Genomic DNA, 19,603 nt, shown 5'->3' on the forward strand with positions numbered 1-19,603 from the left:
TGAATGAACTGACAAGCTAAAAAAAGAAGGCTATAAGGGAAATTCTCATGTAAAACATGAGAATAAAGTAAGGAGACAGGCAGCTGAGTTAATGTCATTAAACCAAAATTAGAAAGATAAATAGCACAGTTTTTCCCAAGCAAATGGGACTCTCCACCTTCCCCTCCTTCAGTCTCTAACTTCTAGCATGCCAGGTCAAAAATCAGGTAAGTTAGCAGCATCCACAGCAAAAATTGGGTTGCTAAACATTTAACACAGACTGTAGAGAAAACCCCAGAAACACTAACCAAGGCAAAAATGAAGTAAAAGTAGAGAGACAAAGGGATCACTTTACTTTTGGTAAATTTAATGACTGTAAAACTGTTCACGTAGCAGCAAAGAGATACATTTTCCATTTGACATAAAGTTGCTTTACCACTTGCAGCTTGTCTCCAGAGGTTCTACCTCTTTCATTAGTGACCAGTCATATCTCCCTTCCTGTTGGGAAGGACAGCTCATGTCAACTCTAACACCATCCACTCAGGTCAGCAATATGCTGAGGAGTCCTTCAGGGTGGTCCTGCAGAGAACATGTCCTTTAAGTGTCTGAGAGCTGGTGGATGTGATCTGAAAGAAAACCAGTCAGAAGAAAACAAGGTAACCAGGACTGCACTTGAGGGACTTAATGTGGGGCCTCCTGAGGAGAGGCCACCAACAGGGATCTAATGGAGGTGGTGTCAAGCAGAGACTGCATGGTTCCCATGTGCCCCCAATCCTGGAAGGAAGAAACATCTAATACAGTGGTAATATGTATAATTTAAGAAGTCTAATAGTTAAGTCCCAACTACCACTTCCCCTTTTTCTCTTGCGAGATGGCTCTTCTCTAGCACCAACCGTAAGTTTCTGGTATGAGCTGCCCATCATAGACCCTGCTCTCCTAACCCCAGGGGTAAGCTGTGGTTTAGGCTTACTAGTCAAATACTTCCTTAGGATATTTATGACCAAAATTTGGCAAGAAAAACTCTCTCTTTCTCTCTAATTGAGAACTGAAAGAATGTGACCCCAAAGGAGCTTTCAGGAGAAGACCAGCAAAAATAAGTAACCAAGGATAACTTCAAGCACTGAAAAGTGTCACAAAGATAAAATGGGCTGATGTGATAAAGGGAAACTGCTTTAGCTTCCCTAAAGAGGCTTTTCAAGGAAGTGACATTTCAGAGAGAAACCGAAGGTTAAAAAGACAGCAGTCACATAAAAATCAAGAGCCTCCCAAACAACACAACATGTGCAAAGTCTCTGACACTAGAACTAGGTCTGAGGAGCAAAAAGGAGGCCATCAAGGCTAGAGGAAAGAGATTTAGAAGAATAGAGGGGGCAGGAGGTTGGAAAGGTTGCTAGGACAGATCGTATAAGGCCTCAGACACTGTGTTTCATGCTGGTTCCAATGAGAAACCATTGGGGCAGCCCCGGTGGCGCAGCGGTTTGGCACCACCTGCAGCCCAGGGTGTGATCCTGGAGACCTGGGATCGAGTCTCACATCGGGCTCCCTGCGTGAAGCGTGCTTCTCCCTCTGCCTGTGTCTCTGCCTCTTCCCTCTCTCTGTGTCTCTATGAATAAATAAATAAATAAAATCTTTAAAAAAAAAATAAACCAATGAGAAACCATTGGAGGGCTTAAGCAGAGGAGTGAGTGATCTAATTAAGAAAGGCCACAGCAACTACTGTGGGGCGGACAGACAAGAGGGCAAGGATGAAAGTGGGGAATATGAAGCCTTTGGAATTTCCATGCACTGCTGGGGGAGTGCACTATGGTACCTTTACTTTGGCTGGTTCTGTTATATGCACTCTATGACCCAGCAATTCTAGGCCATATATCCAATAGAAATGAATACATATGTGCACTAAAACACATGTACAGGAATAGTCGTAGCAATACCATTCATAACAGCTCCAAAATGGAAACAACCAAAATAGCCATCAATAGTACAACACAGGGGCAGCCCGGGTGGCTCAGCAGTTTAGCGCCGCCTTCAGTCCAGGGCGTGATCCTGGAAATCCGGGATAGAGTCCCACATCAGGCTCCCTGCGTGGAGCCTGCTTCTGCCTCTGCCTGTGTCTCTGTCTCTGTCTCTCATTAATAAATAAATAAAATCTTTAAAAAATAAAAAATATAAAAATAGTACAACGCATAAACAAATTCTAATATATTCATGGATAAATATTATCACGGATGAACTGCACAACATAAGACTGAGGAAAAGAAGACAAGCACCAAAAATACACACTGTACAATTCAATTTTGTAACAAAAATACACAAAACTAAACAATGGTATTAGAAATAAGGATGTAGAGGTGCCTGGGTGGCTTAGTTGGTTGAGCATCTGACTCTTGATTTTGGCTCAGGTCATAATCTCAGGGTGGCGGGATTGAGCCTCACAATGGGCTCCATGCTGAATGCTGAGCTGCTTGGGATTCTCTCTCCTCCTCTGCCTCTCCCCTGCTCTCTCACACTCTCTCAAAAAAAAAAAAAAAAAAAAAAAAGAAGAAAAGAAGAGGGAGAAGAATAAGAAGAAAATTACGATGTAGGGAAAAAGAGTGATGAGTAGGAATATGAAGGCCTCTGAGGTTCTGAAAATAGTCTATTTCTTGATTCATGTGGTAGTTACTGGGGTAGGATCACTTTGTGGTAATTCATCAAGTATTATAATATGGGCAATTTTCTACATTTATGATATGCTTCAATAAAATAATTCATCTTTAAAATACAGAAGCAGAAAATCCTGAGAAGGCTGCTGAAATCTCCTAGCCAAGAAATGATGATAGTTTGGAGACGTAAAGAAATAGGCAGCTTCAAGATACATTCCATAAGCGAGCTGAAACAGATGAACTGCTGATAAAGAACAGGAAAGTGAATATCTAGGATGAGCCCTACATTTTTAGCTTGAGCAACTGAGTATGCCATTTACTGAGATGGGGAGGGCTTAAAAAGAAGAAATTTGCAATAAAAAATTCATTCTATTTTGGCTACATGAAGCTTAAGATGCAAAAGAGAAAGGATATAAATGTAAATCTTGAGAGGATGAGAAGGGATGGAAAGGAAAATATACAGGGACAGTGAAACAGAATATGAAGATGTTTCCTATAAAGTCCCATATGACTGGACAGCATGTATGAGTAGGGATGTGAATGAGCCAGTGGAAATAATGAGACAATAAGGCTTCATCTGATTATATTGCTTTTCTTCATGAAATATGAGGCAAAGATATCAGCTGAGATAAGGTTTAGATAGGTGAGTAAAGATTTAAGGAGAAAAAGTAGGAAAAGTCCATTTATTAGGAAAATATAGTAGGATCAGGATTTCAGGGTCATGCTGAGTGCTCATGTAAGTTTCATCATCACAAATTTGAACTGAATGCAGCTGGATTCATGTGACAAAGACTGTTATTTGTCTCCCAACACTTCTCCTCTTCCTAACAAAACCCAATTTTTAGCTGGGCATCTGATCATTCAGAATGAAGACCACACTTCTCAGCTTCTTTGCAGCCTGATATAATATGTTATAAAAAGTGTAGGGAAACTCCCACAAACTGCCCTGAAAGGAAGAGAGTATGCCCTTTCCTGCTCTTCTTCCTTCCTGGAAGAAGGAAGAAGGAAAATATTTTTCCTGCTAGTTAGAATATGGACATGGTAGCTGGAGCAACCATCTAGGATCATGGAATAACCTTAAGAATGGAGACCACACACAGCAGGGCAAAAGACAGGAGCCTGGACCCCTGATGATCACAAAACCATCCCAATCACCAGTTCTGAACCTTCCATATCTAGATTTTTATGTAAAAGAGAACTACCATATTTTAGGCATTGTATTTTGAGTTTTTAATCACCATCATCTGACCTAATCTATGTAATAAAGATTATCTGTATGCTTTTCCCTAGCAATGTTCAGCTGCTAGGCTGCAAATGCAAAATAAGAAGATAACCACTTTCACCAGGGTTGGGGTTTAGCCAAATAAGCACCAGACAAAAAAGGAGACAAGAAAGTGAAATCTAGGGCACCTAGCTGGCTCAATCGGTGGAGCACGCAACCCCTGATCTTGGGATTATAGGTTCAAGCCCCATGTAAGGTACAGGGATTACTTATTTTAAAAACTTAAAAAAAAAATAAACTTTAAAAAAATCGAAATATATGAGTGTATCTATCTCTAGTCTAGAGACTCTCTGTGAAGAGAAATGAGAACAGCAGAGAGGAAGGAACAACAGAGAAACCCATAGAACCTCTGCTCCACAGTGACTTCTTCATTTTGATCCTTCCACTAAATCTTTCCTGTGGGGTTTAGGTCACTTGGGAACAAAAAAGGAGTAGCAAGTAATACAGCATCAACTTTCTACCTTTCTTGACAGATGGAATTTTTCCATTACATAAAAGAATATCAAACTAACAATAAAACCCAGCACACCAACCTCATCCTTTTTTCAAGTAACCCTTAGCTAAAGTGAAAAGAAAGCAGGAGGTGTGAGAAAGTAACTAAAAACCAAAAGCAAACATTCAAGACAAAGAAATAAAAAAACGAAAGTGTCCTAAAAAAACAACAAATGGAGAAGCCTATGAAGAATTATTTCCAAATCAATCACATTGTTGCCTATTAGGAATATTCCACTTAGTAAATTCTTAAAGTAAGACAAAGCTCAGTTGAAACAAAGCCAGAAGGAAATAGGACCAACCAGCAAACTGAATGTGTTTTAAGTTTTTGTCAGATGGACAGAACCGAACATCTCAGTGATGGTAAAATTTCCAGGTCAATCCAAAGAAGTTACATGCCTTCTTCAGCTGAAAGCCACAAACCATGGCCCCCATGACAAGACAGATGTGACAATAAAAGCAAGGACAGAAAGTAGAGTAAAGGGTTAGGCATGAGGGAACAGGACAAAGGATATTATACTGATCAGCATCAGCAGAAAAAAGAATCACCCTCTCTCCATTTCTCTCTTCTGTAGATTCTTCAGACCTCGGTTTGGAAGAAGTGGCTTTATTCCTGCCTACCATCAGTATGTGTCCTGTCAGGCTTTGGTTCTGGGGTAAAGTGGACATGAGGACCAGAAAGGAAAGGAAGATGGCACTAACAGACCTGTACAGTATGATAAGGAGGTAGAAAGAAAGTACAGGAAGGAGGGGAGAAAGGGGAAATCCCACAGCCATTCACCTCCATCTGCTAGTCCAGAACTGAGGGATACCTAGGATATCAGAGACCTTAGAGAGTATGCTCATCTCTGACAGAGAGATGATCAAATCACTCAGAATCACTTACACTTCCTAGTCTCTCTATAGTAGGGAACTGTATGCTACTGCATACTCTAATCTCACCAAATTCCCAAAAAGAATCCTTTAAGACAGAAGAAAGGAGAAGAAAAACAGAAAGGTATTAGTTGGGAGCAGTTTAAAATTCAAATCAAGGTGTCCTTTCATTGTTCAGGCTGAGAAGAGATTTTTATTTCACTAAAAAATTTCCCCTGAAGAAATTCCATTCCCCCAAATTATCTAACCCAACATCCATCTCACAATGCAAGCCAAAAGCCCAAAAGGACACCTTACCTTCACCAGTACATAGTCCCCAGGCTGAGCTCTGACCCTGACGTCAGAATTATTAATGTCCTCCATCTCTACATCGGGGAAGATCACTTTAAGGTTTCCATCATTCCGGCCACACAGATCAGTGGCAGAGCGTTTACTGTGCTGCAGAAAGAAGAGACAGTTTATGAATCTGTCACAATTACCAGTTCTGGGATAGCAGAAATTATGCTTTCTCTGCCTCAGATCACTAAGGGTCTTACTTACAGAGCATTCCTTAATCAAGCAGTCACTGAAGTGTTTACTGCTGCTTCACCAACAAGGAGAGTACATGACAAACTATAGAAACTCAATAAAGTTTTGCTGTCTATATCTTAATAAAGGACTCAATCAGTCTTTGATTAAAGAATCACCTTCCTGGGAATCTGCCTTTGGCTCAGGTCGAAACCGCAGAGTCCTGGGATCGAACCCCACATCGGGCTCCCTGCAGGGAGCCTGCTTCTCCCTCTGCCTATGTCTCTGCCTCTCTGTGTGTGTGTGTGTGTGTGTGTGTGTGTGTGTCGTGAATAAATGAATAAAATCATAAAAAAAAAAAAAAAGGGAATCACCTTCCTTAGGAGTGGACTTCCAACAATCCTGAAGGCAAGGCAATGACATATGGGTGATGCAGGTGGCAAACTGACTTTCACTATACCCAGTCTCATATTAATCACTCGGGAATGTTCTGGGGTTGTTTGGCCTGAGTTACCAGCTTCTAATGAACAGGCAGACATGACACCAGAGACTCCATCACAACGTATAGAAGACAAGGTCAGGAGAATAATAAAACCATTCTGAATAAGAGAAAAGTTTATTATTGTAAGTGTATTACATTATACATGTTACATGATGCCCTATCTGCGGTTAAAACAAATGGCCATGAAAATAAATAAATAAATAAATAAATAAATAAATAAATAAATAAATAATAAAATAAAAATAAAAAAAATAAAAAATAAAAAAAAACAAATGGCCATGGGGTACCTGGGTGGCTCAATCAGCTAAGTGGCTTTATTTACCTCAAGTCATGATCCCAGGGTCCCAGAATTGAGTCCTACATCGGGCTTTCTGCTCAACTGGGAATCTGCTTTTTTTTTTTTTTTTTTAAGATTTTATTTATTCATGAGAAACACAGAGAGAGAGAGGCAGAGACACAGGCAGAGGGAGAAGCAGGCTCCATGGATCCCAAGGATCCCTGGGAGTCTGCTTCTCCCTCTACCCCTCTCCACTGCTAAAGCCTTTGTCCCTAGATTAGGGGCATTGAAGAGTCACCTGTTATACTGACATTGATGGTGATGACATCTTGCCTGGTACTGTAAATCCACTACATTAACAGCTATAGAAAGTCTGGCTCAGGGTGTGTGTGGGGGTGTACCTGGCTGGCTCAGTCAGCTAAGCATCTGTCTTTGGCTTAGGTCATGGTTCCAGCGTCCTGGGATTGAGCCCCACACTGGGCTCCCTGCTCAGCAGGGAATCTGCTTCTCCCTCTGCCTCTCCCTGCCCAACCCGCCAACTCATGCTCTCTGTCAAATAAATAAAATCTTTTTAAAAAATAAATGAGGGACGCCTGGGTGGCTCAGTGGTTAAGCATCTGTCTTTAGCCCAGGGCATGATCCTGGAGTCCCGGGATCAAGTCCCACATCGGGCTCCCTGCATGGAGCCTGCTTCTCCCTCTGCCTATGTCTCTGCTCCCCTCTTTTGCTCTCTGTGTCTCTCATGAAAAAATAAATAAAATCTTTTAAAAAAATAAAAATTAAATGAATGAATGAATAAAACAAATGGTCAAAGACAGTCCAAAAGATAATTTGTTCTTAGAAAAATCAAGCTCCCAGGGCACCTGGATGGCTCAATTGGTTAAGCCTCTAACCTCAGATCTTAGCTCAGGTCTTGACCTCAGGGTCATGAGTTCAAAACTGCATTGAGCTCTATGCTGGGCATGGAGCCTACTTAAAAAAAAAAAAAAAAAATCAAGCTCCAACTTCATACTGTATTCTTCAGTGATCAAAGACACAGGAAGAAGTTTAGTTCTTAAACTAATACTACTTTAGGGAAACACCAGTCAGGTAAGATTTAAAAAGATTCCCCACCATCTCCTTACAAAACACTTAACTAGTTACAAAAGGAAAAGAGTAAATTTTCAGTCAACAAGCCTAGCAGACAACACCTTAATGAAATGTTCAAAATTAATATCACCAGTAATGAGATAATCAAAACCGTATGCCACCCCAAAGGATACAATTAAGAAGAACACAATATCATTCCTTTAATATTCCTGCCTAAAATATATAACCTGAATCTTATCACAAGTATACTCTTTAGACAAACTCAAATTAAGGAACGTTCTACAAAATAACTGGCTCATAATCATCAAGTGACAAGATTATAAAAGCCAAGAAAGACTGAGGAATTGTTCTAGACAGACAGGAAATTAATGTAACATGTGACACTGAAATGAATCTTTTTCCTATAAAGGACAGTTCTGAGACAAGTGGAGAAACTTAAATAGGGTCAGAGGGCTAGATGGCAGATATCTAACAAGATTAATTTCCTGATTTTGATGGTTGTACTTGTAGTTATGTAGAAGAATGTCCCTGTTTATATAAAATATATACTACAGTATTTGAGGGGGTTGAGGGCATTAGTCAACAACTAACTCTCAAATGAGTCAAAGAAAAAAAATTCTTGGTACTGTATTGCAACTTTTCTGTAAGTTTGTGATTATTTTACACAGGTTCTGTGATTTGAACAGACCAAAGCTAAAAGAACATTTATAAGACAAACAGGGGGGCAGCCCGGGTGGCTCAGCGGTTTAGCGCCGCCTTCAGCCCAGGGCGTGATCCTGGGGATCCCAGAATCAAGTCTCACATCAGGCTCCCTGCATGGAGCCTGCTTCCCCCTCTGCCTGTGTCTCTGCTTCTCTCTCTCTCTCTCTCATGAATAAGTAAATAAAATCTTTAAAAAATTTTTTTAAAAAAAGACAAACAGAAATTGAAACACTGACTAAATATCTGATAATATTAACAAACAATTATCAATTATTTCACATATGATAATATGATGTTGGATTTTTTTCTTTTTTTTTTTTTTAATATTTTTTTTCTTTATTTATTTATGATAGTCACACAGAGAGAGAGAGAGAGAGAGGCAGAGACACAGGCAGAGGGAGAAGCAGGCTCCATGCACCGGGAGCCCGACATGGGATTTGATCCCGGGTCTCCAGGATCGCGCCCTGGGCCAAAGGCAGGTGCCAAACCACTATGCCACCCAGGGATCCCGGATTTTTTTTCTTAAAAGAGTCCTTATCTTAGGGCACCTGGGTGGCATAGTCAGTTGAGCATCCAACTCTGGATTTTGGCTCAGGTCCTGAACTCAGGGTGTTGAGATCGAACCGGGCTCTGTGCTCAAGTCTCTTTCCCTCTCCGTCTCCCCCTCCCACACTCTCTCTCTAAAATAAATACATAAACCTTTTTTTAAAAAAAAAAAAAAAAGAGTCCTTATCTTTTATCTTTTAAAGATGTATATACTAAAACATTTACTGACAAAATACTATGATGTGTAAGTATAATATGTATAATATGATATATAAGGTACTTGCTTCAAAACAATCCAACAGGGGGCAGTAAAGATGAAACAAGATTAGCCATGATTAACACTACTGACAGTTGTTGAGGTTTGTTAATGAGTGCATGGACATTCATTACACTATTCTTTATATATCTATGTATTTTTTTAATTCCCCATAATTTAAAAAAAGGAGGAGGGAGGGAAGGTTTCTTAGAGGCTCTAAAACGAGAAAGACCGAAGTCAAATTCTGGCTCTGCCTTACTAGCTGTATGACCTTCAGGAAATGATTATACTTCTCTGAATCTCTGCTTTCATCTCATAAAAGGGCTAATAATAGCACTACCTCTAAAAACTGTGGTAGAGGGCAGCCCAGGTGGCTCAGCAATTTAGTGCCACCTTCAGCCCAGGGTGTGATCGTGGAGACCCAGGGTCAAGTCCCACTTTAGGCTCCCTGCATGGAGCCTGCTTCTCCCTCTGCCTGTGCCTCTGCCTCTCTCTGTGTGTCTCTCATGAATAAATAAATAAAATCTTTAAAAAAAAAAAAAAAGAAAAGAAACTAAAGAAAATGTGGTAGGGACTCAATGTGCTAATGACCATAAAGTACACAGTTCCTTTAAAAAAAAAAAAAGGTCCTCAGTTCCTGGCAGACAGTAAATGCTCAGTATACATGAGTTATCACCATCTTCTCTGCCACTCTGGATATAGGAACCTGAAGTTTTAAATTGACCAAGACTAAAGGAAGGAAAGTCTCCTCTAAAAGAAAGTAAAGATGGGCAGCCCAGGTGGCTCGGCAGTTTAGCGCCGCCTTCAGCCAAGGGCCGGATCCTGGAGACCCAGGATGGAGATCCACATCGGGCTTCCTGCATGGAGCCTGCTTCTCCCTCTGCCTGTGTCTCTGCCTCACTCTCTTCCTCTCTGTGTGTCTGTCATGAATAAATAAATAAAATCTTTAAAAAATAAAATAAATAAAATAAAATAAAATAAAATAAAATAAAATAAAAAAGAAAAGAAAGTAAAGACTCCCAACTGCTAGCCCTGAAAATTCCACTTATTCTCTAACCACAAGTGAGTACCCACTTATGATAGATGCATAACAAAGAATCTTGTTTTGATTTATTTAATTACCATAGGTTCTCTGTAAAACTGATGATGTCAGAGACACAGATTAGTAAACTTCAGTACTTATTCATTCATTCAAAAGACAAATTAAAAAAAAAAAAAAGACAAATACACTATTCTCCTCATTCTGCGAGGAGAGCTGGGAATACAATAAAATGGATAAAATGTAGACTGCTAATAGGCATGCACATGTACAGATCTCCAGAATCACAGCTGATACCCTAAATTACAAAACATTTAGTTAGGCAAATACCTTCTGGGGTATTACACTAGCTCAACATCACCATCCATTGGCCAACTGCCAGTCTAGACCACAGGAAGATACCCTAACCCAGATGATTTCCCTTCTGAAAATTGGAGCTGGGGCTGAGAGACACTATTTTGGTCTGTGAATAGCTAGAACTATACTATGCAAACACAGGAACAACAGGGCTGCTGTGCTCTGCAACAAAGATGAAGAAACAGGAAAAGCTGGTCTAAAGAGGAGACAAGAAAGTATGAACCTGAAGGGCTTCCCAGATTGAGTACAGTCCTTTCTAAACACCTGCAGTGTTCCTGCCCTTGGGCTCCACAAGACACCCTTGAAGTACAAAAAAGAATTCCTTTCATCTTAGGCTGAATGGCTTGATGAAATTACTAAATACCAAAGAGTCCTAACAAACACAAATGCCAGGAAATCAGTGGCTTTGATGCTACCATATCCTAAGGCTTGGAAGAGGACTCTTTTTTTCTCAATCCAAGCCTTGGGAGAAGTCACAGAAAGAGCCCATCTCTCTCCTCCTCCTCTCCAAGGGCTGTAGCATATAGCTTCACACTCCCAAACTCACCCCTTAATCCATCTGTTTAGTGATCTAATGGCTAGGTTCCCAGGCTTGACCACAGAAGCCCAGAGGAACCCCAAAATTCCTCAAACGCAGTACATTTCTAAGAAAATGTGATGCCTGGCTGGCTCAGTTGGTAGAGTGTGCAACTCCTGACCTCGGGATTGTGGTGAGCCCTATGTTGGGTAGAGGTTAATTAAGAATATAAAATCGTCAAAAAAAGTTTAAAATAGGGATCCCTAGGTGGCGCAGCGGTTTAGCACCTGCCTTTGGCCCAGGGCGCGATCCTGGAGACCCGGGATCGAATCCTACGTCGGGTTCCGGGTGCATGGAGCCTGCTTCTCCCTCTGCCTATGTCTCTGCCTCTCTCTCTCTCTGTGACTATCATAAATAAAAAAAATAAAAATAAAAATTTAAAAATAAAAATCTAAAAAGGATTAAAGACAGATAAAAATGATTCTAAAAACATACATATGATACTGCTTCCAGAAGATGGTACAGACATACTTTTCCCTAATCCTTCTGCTGCTAAGTACAAAAATATCTTTCAGGAATGAAGGAGAAATCAAAACATGATGAAGAAAGACAATCTGCTGCCAGAGTGTCTAAAGGAAGTTTCCTAAACAGAAAGGAAAAGATAAAAGAAGGAAGCTTGGAAGATCAGGAAGGAAGGAAAAAAACATAATGACATGATTACCTATGCAGAAAATCCCAAGGAAAATACCAAAAAGACTCCTAGGACTACTGATTTCAGCAAGGTCACAGAATACAAGATAAACACACAAAATTCAATTATTTCTGTACAATATAATGAACACAAGAAACACTTAAAATTTAAAAATACAGTAGCAACTATAATAGCTGAAAAAAAAAGATAATCAGGTGTAAATCTAACAAAATACATATAGGATCCTTAACATAAAAATCTGATGAAAGAAATCAAAGATCTAAATAAAAAAAGACATACTGTGTTCCAAAACAAACAAACAAACAAACAAAAAATATACATATGACCTTACCCCCTCCACCAATACCAGCTGGGTAGAACCCACAGAGGCCATGTTGGCTTTTGTTGCTTCTTCTCGAAAGACAGTAATAAGTTCCTCCAAACGTCTTAATTTTACCTCTTCTGGGACATCATCTTTCAATCTGTGATACGCCCGGGTCTTCTATTAAAAAAAGAGAGAGAGGAAAACAAGGACTCATAGAATCCCTTTTTTTATTCCCTCCATTAAATCTTTTAAAAAAAAAAAGATTTACTTCTTTTAGAGAGAGAGAGAGAGAGTGTGCACGTGAATGTGAGCAGGGGAAGGGGCAAAGGGAGACCAAAAAAGATAATCTTCACTCAGACTCCCTACTGAGCAGGGAGCCTGACAAGGGGCTTGATCCCAGGATCCTGAATCATGACCTGAGCCAAAATCAAGAGTCAGATGCTTAACTGACTGAGCCACCCAGGTGTCTCCCCATAGAATCCATTCCTAAGGTACAGAGGCAGACCAGATTCATTCCACCTACAAATTACAGACATATGTACAGGAATCTAAGCCATGTCAGGAGGGTTCTCTAGCTCTCTCATTCTAAGAGAAAAAGGTAACTATGCAGTCAAGTCACATTTGTACAAGGGTTAAATTCTAAATCTAGTACATGAAAATCACGGACTCAAAATTGTTCTTAATATATTTAAGGGATACAAAAGTAACCTTTATATAAATATACTAAATAACTTATGTACCATGTTACTTATACTTAGCACTATTTATAAGACACAAAATGCAAGGAAGCCTAAATGTTTATCAATGGGTTATTAGTAAAACAAATTATGCTTTATCTACATAATAGAATATTACACCAGCAAAAAAGTAATGCAATAACTCAGAGCACCTAGGTGGTTCAGTTGGTTAAGCATCTGCCTTAGGCTCAGGTCATGATCCCAGGGTCCTGGGGTAGAGCCCCAAGTTGGGCCCTCTGCTTAGGGGGGATCCTGCTTCTCCTTCTCCCTCTGCCTGCTGTTCCCCTTGCTTGTGCTCTCTATATATATATCAAATAATATCTTTTAAATAAGTAACAACACGGCAACTCCGTATGTACTAATATGATTTCTCTCCAAAACATACTCTTAATAAGGTACAGATCAACATGTATGACAACTTTGGTGTAACAAGAACACATAGGGACGCCTGGGTGGCTCAGTGGTTGAGCGTCTGCCTTCGGTTCAGGGTATAACCCCAGGATCCAGGATCCAGGATGGAGTCCCACATCAGGTTCCTTGAGGGGAGCCTGCTTCTCCCTCTGCCTGTGTCTCTTTCTCTCTGTATGTCTCTCATGAATAAAGAAGAATAAAGAAGAGTGGTTGCCTTCAAGGAAGGAATTCAAAAACTAGGCAATGTAGGAAGAAGGAAGAACAAGGATTTCTCGTTGAATACTATTTTGAACTTCTGAATTTTATTTTTTTTTATTTTATTTTTTTTAAGATTTTATTTATTTATTCATAGATACAGAGAGAGAGAGGCAGAGACACAGACAGAGGGAGAAGCAGGCATCATACAGAGAGCCTGACGTGGGACTCGATCCAGGGTCTCCAGGATCACGCCCTGGGCTGCAGGCGGCGCTAAACCGCTGCGCCACCAGGGCTGCCCGAACTTTTGAATTTTATATAACGAGCTTGTATTACCTAGTCCAAAAAAATTTTTAAAAGAAAATTTAGGGACACCTAGGTGGCTCAGTGGTTGAGCGTCTGCCTTGGGCTCAGCGCATGACCCCGAAGTCCTGGGATGGAGTCCCATATCAGGTTCCCCACAGGGAGCCTGTTTCTCCATCTGCCTATGTCTATGCCTCTCTCTCTCTGTCTCTCATGAATGAATAAATAAAAATTTTTTAAAAAAAAATTTACCCTTGGAAAGCCTTTAAATTGTCCAAAACCATGGATGAGGTGTATACATGTATGTGTGTGTGTGTATAGTTTTTTTTTAAGTTTTATGTACAAAACCTTATAACATAGTTGAAAAAGCTTATAACATAGTTGAAGAACCACTGAGCTAGATAAAAGTACAGTATAAGAGGAAAACCTCTATACCAAAGTGTGGTCATTCAAATGCATTGAGGTGACTGGAGGAATGAGAAATGACCCATGTAAATTCATCCCTGCCATTGAGGAAATGGCAGCAGACCAGAACTATCCTCTCTCTGCAGCAAAACACATTATTCTCCCTTTCCTTATCTCCTTCTGCTTGATTTTCCTGGGAATTTATGTTACAAGAGAAAATCTATAGTGGCTATCAGTAGGTTCACTTGGCCTAAAAAAATTAAAACTAAAATAGCTGAGGATGGCTAGTTGGACAAGATTCATCTGTAAAACACATCACATTTGTAAGCCAAACAAGTACTGCATATTGAGAAATGATTTTAGTTTTCTTATAAGGAGAATAGCATCCCTATTTCCACATTCCAATTCTAAACAATCTGGGCAGCCCAGGTGGCTCAGTGGTTTAGCACTGCCTTCGGTATAGGGTGTGATCCTGGAAACCCGGGATCAAGTCCCACGTCAGGCTCCCTGCATGGAGTCTGCTTCTCCCTCTGCCTGTGTCTCTGCCTCTCTCTCTCTCTGTCTCTCATGAATGAATGAATAAGTTAATTAATGAATTAGTTAATGAATTAGTTAATTAGTTAATTAATGAATAAGTTATTAATTTTTTTAAAAAATTCTAAACAACCTAACATAATTTAAAATATTTTATGAAAACAAATATTGCCACAAGCAACCCATTTTCATCTCAAATCACTGAATTGGATAAAATAGTAGACAGGTTGACTAGAAAAAATAAAGAAATGAGTGGTAAATAAGATCCTAATGGCTTCTCAAGGACTGCCTCACTGCCATTGTTTTTTCTTCCCAGTGTCTACAAGCAACCAGAAACTGGTCAGTAATTATGTCAGTGTCAGTACAGAAGTAGCTTCTCCTCCATTCCAGGGCTTACCTGTCTCATACTGTAAGCAAAAAGGAAGCCCATGTTGTACTGAACTTCCCGAAGCAAAGACACTGTCTGGAGGTGATCTTCCTCTGTCTCACCACAAAAGCCAGCAATGAAATCGCTGCTGAGGCTCACACCTGCAATACGTGACAAATGACAACATGTCACTACTGCTTACCACGGAGAGAAGCCTTTGGCACTTGTGGGTTACAAAGGGATGAAAAGCAATTGTAAACCTTTCCTGGAGCTGCTAAGCCCATGTGCAAGTGAAACAGAATAGTCATTATAGAGCAAGATGGGATAGGCCTGCTTATCTAGCATGTTCCCATGCCAGAGCCTGGCTTCTCAGTCTATATTCTCCTCAGCAACAGAAAAGGCATTTTTACTTCAAATATTGGATTTAGAGACACAGCAGGAGTCCACATTTTCAAACTGGTCTTTCTTTTACTGGTAAAAACCTTGCAGTACCTCATAAAAACATATACTTTTTTTTCTAAAATTTTATTTTTTTATTTGAGACAGCAGGAAGAGAAGCAGAGGGAGAAGGACAAGCAGACTCCATGCTGGGTGAAGAGCCAGATGCAGGGCTTGATTATTCCAGGACCCTAACATCATGACCTGAGCTCAACCGACCAAGCCACCCACATGCCCCCTTTGCTCTTTTTTTTTAAGATTTATTTATTTTAGAGAGAGAAAGCATGCATACAAGCAGGAGAGGGGCAAAGAGAAAGGAAGAGAATCTCAAGCAGACTGCATTCAGAGAGTGTGACCTCATGACCCTGAGATCATGACTTAAGCTGAAACCAAGAATTGGATGCTTAACCAACTGAGTACCCTTACTTTTGTGGCTTAGTCAGTTAAGTGTTGGACTCTTGGTTTCGGTTTAGGTCATGATCTCAGGGTTATGAGGTCGAGCCCTGTGTGGTGCTCCACATTGAGTAAGAAGCCCGCCTCTCTCCCTCTCCCTCTGTTCCTTCCCTGGCATGTGCACTCTCTCTCTCTAATAAATAAATAAATCTTTATAAAGCAAATCTTTTATAAATTTTTTAAATAAAATCTTAAAAAAGGGGGCACCTGGGTGGCTCAGTGGTTGAGTGTGTCTGCCTTTGGCTCAGGTTGTGATCCCAGAGTCCTGGGATTGAGTCCTACATCCAGCTCTCCACAGGGAGCCTACTTCTTCCTCTGCCTGTCTCTGCCTCTCTGTGTCTCTCATGAACATGAACATAAATAAAAATCCTTTACAAAAAAAAAGAAATTTGGAAACAAATGTAGACGTTGTCAACCAAATCTAAATTAAGACTACAAAGTTAATTTTATTAGGAGGAAGGGAAAAGAGAAAAAGGAGTAAGAGGTAAGATAATAGGAAAGGAATTACTGCTAAGTACACATTTTTAAAGATATCAATTGCCCTCAACTAATTTAGACCAAATTAACTTTGCCAGCTAACAAGAAGGAACAAGGTCTGTCCCATAAGTTCAGAAACACAAAGACTATAGAAAAGACATCTCTTTAGCCTTGAGGCCACAAGCTGATCCACACCTTTGTGAATATCTAGCAAGACATTAAAAAACCAGAAAGGAGTAAAATAAGAAGAGGAAAATGAAGAAGAGCAAAAGAAGCATAAAGAGTATCATAAGGTAGTATCATAGGCATTGCCAGTATCTGATAAAAACACTGTGGTCACTGGTAGAATGATGTGCTCAAAAGAATACATTTCTTAAATGTACCTGGAATAGATTCTCTAATATGATGAATTAACTCCACATAAGCTTCTCTTGAATACCTGCAATAAAGAACAAAAAAAGAAAATGCTTAGATGAATTAGTCTTCTTTAAAAGATACTACTATGAATTACCACATATAACCAACCCCTCCTCATCCACACAAGATAGTACAAAAGTAGATTAATGTATCCAAAAGAACCCTTTTGATCCAAATCCTATAGTGTAACCTTATCTACAGCCCATGAATCTTTAGTTCAAGAACATACATTATTTTAAATAGCTTTTTTAAAAATAAGTAGGGAGCACCTGAGTGGCACAGTAGGTTAAATAATAGGCTCTTTTTGTAAAAAAGATTTTTATTTATTTATTCATGAGAGACACAGAGAGAGGCAGAGACAGAAGCAGAGGGAAAAGCAAGCTCCATGCAGGGATCCCGATGTGGAACTCGATCCTGGGACTCCGGGATCATGCCCTGAGTCAAGGCAGACGCTCAACCGCTGAGCTACCCAGGCATCCCAAGACTCTCAGCTCTTGAGATCAAGCCCCATGCCAGGCTCTACGCTCAATAAGGAGTCTGCTGGAGATTCTCTCTCCTTCTCTTACTGCCCCTCCCACTCAAGCTTTCTCTCAAATAAATAATCTTAAAAAAAAAATAAGTAAATAGGTAAGTAGCCCTTTTTATTTAGAAAGGACAGATTAAACACTTAAGAGGATCTCTAAAATTGCCAATGTGGAAAACAAGGCAAAGCACTAGTTCCATACAGCTTGCCATTTGTTATCTTACCCCTTCAGTCTTATCTCTGCAATACATGTTAGTCCTGAAGTAAGTGAACACACAAAGATATGTTTAAATTCCAAGACTTAAAAAACTTTAATGTTAGAAGCTGCAAGATTCCAGTTTCAAAAAGAGTGTGCCACATAGTAAATAATTAATAGAAAAACATGCTATAGGCACCTGAGTAGCACAGTCAGTTGAGCATCTGACTTGGTTTTGGATCAAGTAGCGATCTCAGGGTCATGAGATCAAGCCCCGTGTCTGGCTCTGTGCTCAGTGCACAGTCTGCTTAAGACTCTGCCCCCTCTCACATGCCCTCTCTCTAAAATAAATAAATAAATCTTACAAAAAAAAAAAAAAAAGAACATACTAAACAAATGACATGAATGATTCAGTCCTTAGTCTATTATTTATGGAGTAAACAGAAGCAAGCTTATATTGTCCATGAGTTCATTCCTAGAACAGATATTTATTGAGCAGCTACTATGTGCCACACACTCTACTACATTCTTAGACATTGTGTGTTCCATAAGAAAACATGGAGAGGTACAGGAAGCCCCCTCCCAAGCAAGTCTGACCCCCTCCTCATGGCCTCCAATACACGGCTGCTTCCACTCTGGGCTGGTAGGTGGATCTGTTTACAGATGTTGTCTCTCTCATGAATCAGCTGTAGAACCTAATCAGACAAAACATATTAGACATCATCAGAGTCTCACCAAAGAATCCTGCAGAAACGAATGCCATGTCCACTGTTTCTCTACCAAGGTTAATTTTCAAGTAATTAACTGGCCAATTAAATCAAACCTATGAATTACCCAAATCCTTTACTTTTGCTCAAGCAATGCTGTCTGTCCCAGACATTTCATTGATGGCATCTCTGTTAAAGAGTAAAGAAAGCAAGCAGAGCTCAGATTCAAGCCATGGGCTGACACAGACAAGAAAGGAAAAATGGTATTTGTTTCATCTAACTTTCAAACTAATTAGCCACTTTAAAAGACACTATCGGGCAGCCCGGGTGGCTCAGCGGTTCTGCGCCGCCTTCAGCCCAGGGCCTGATCCCGGAGTCCCGGGATCGAGTCCCACATCTGGCTCCCTGCATGGAGCCTGCTTCTCCCTCTGCCTGTGTCTCTGCCTCTCTCTCTCTGTGTGTCTCTCATGAATGAATAAATAAAATATTTTAAAAAAAATTTTTTTTAGGGATCCCTGGGTGGCGCAGCGGTTTGGCGCCTGCCTTTGGCCCAGGGCGCGATCCTGGAGACCCGGGATCGAATCCCACGTCAGGCTCCCGGTGCATGGAGCCTGCTTCTCTCTCTGCCTGTGTCTCTGCCTCTCTCTCTCTCTCACTGTGTGCCTATCATAAATAAATAAAAAAAAAAAAAAAAAAAAAATTTTTTTTAAAAAGACACTATTAAGGGCAGCCTGGGTGGCTCAGCAGTTTAGCACCACCTTCAGCCCAGGGCCTGATCCTGGAGTCTCGGGATCGAGTCCCGCATTCGGCTCCCTGCATGGAGCCTATTTCTCTCTCTGTGTCTCTGCCTCTCTCTCTCTCGCTCTCTCTCTCTCCCTCTGTCTCTCGTGAATAAATAAATTTTTTAAATCTTTAAAAAAAAAAAGACACCATCAAGAAACAAACTAGACGGGGCACCTGGTTGGCCCAATTGATGGAATGTGCAACTCTTGATCTCAGGGTTGTGTTCAAGCCCCATACTAGGTGTGGAGATTACTTAAAAATAAAATCCTTAAGGGGCGCCTAGGTGGCTAAGTCGGTTAGGCATCCAACTCTTTTTTTTTTTTTTTAATTTTTATTTATTTATGATAGTCACACAGAGAGAGAGAGAGAGGCAGAGGGAGAAGCAGGCTCCATGCACCGGGAGCCCGACATGGGATTCGATCCCGGGTCTCCAGGATCGCGCCCTGAGCCAAAGGCAGGCGCTAAACCGCTGCACCACCCAGGGATCCCGGCATCCAACTCTTGATTTCAGTTCAGGTCATGATCTCAGGGTCCTGGGGTCAAGTCCCGCATCAGGCTCTGCAGTCATCAGGAAGTCTGCT

At 40.5% G+C, this 19,603-nt stretch overlaps 1 protein-coding gene across 11 annotated transcripts in view; it reads right to left on the reverse strand.

The window, feature by feature from the left end:
- Positions 1-325: 325 nt before the first annotated feature.
- The window catches only part of CDK5RAP1 (CDK5RAP1 mitochondrial tRNA methylthiotransferase), a 40,144-nt gene continuing 20,866 nt past the window's right edge, over positions 326-19,603 (reverse strand). For 4 of the 11 annotated variants that reach the window (XM_072800591.1, XM_072800592.1, XM_072800590.1 and 1 more), the window contains 7 exons: positions 18,130-18,227; positions 16,780-16,835; positions 15,059-15,189; positions 12,104-12,253; positions 6,150-6,374; positions 5,566-5,706; positions 326-605 (listed from right to left, as the gene is read on the reverse strand). In XM_072800591.1, coding sequence (XP_072656692.1) covers positions 525-605; positions 5,566-5,706; positions 6,150-6,374; positions 12,104-12,253; positions 15,059-15,189; positions 16,780-16,835; positions 18,130-18,227 — 882 coding nt within the window. In that variant the 3' untranslated portion in view covers positions 326-524. The remainder of the gene's footprint in view (positions 606-5,565; positions 5,707-6,149; positions 6,375-12,103; positions 12,254-15,058; positions 15,190-16,779; positions 16,836-18,129; positions 18,228-19,603) is intronic. The other 7 variants (XM_072800596.1, XM_072800601.1, XM_072800597.1 and 4 more) reach the window with 3 other exon arrangements.

Source organism: Canis lupus, chromosome 26 (genome assembly GCF_048164855.1).
Source record: "Canis lupus baileyi chromosome 26, mCanLup2.hap1, whole genome shotgun sequence".
Taxonomy (NCBI): domain Eukaryota; kingdom Metazoa; phylum Chordata; class Mammalia; order Carnivora; family Canidae; genus Canis; species Canis lupus.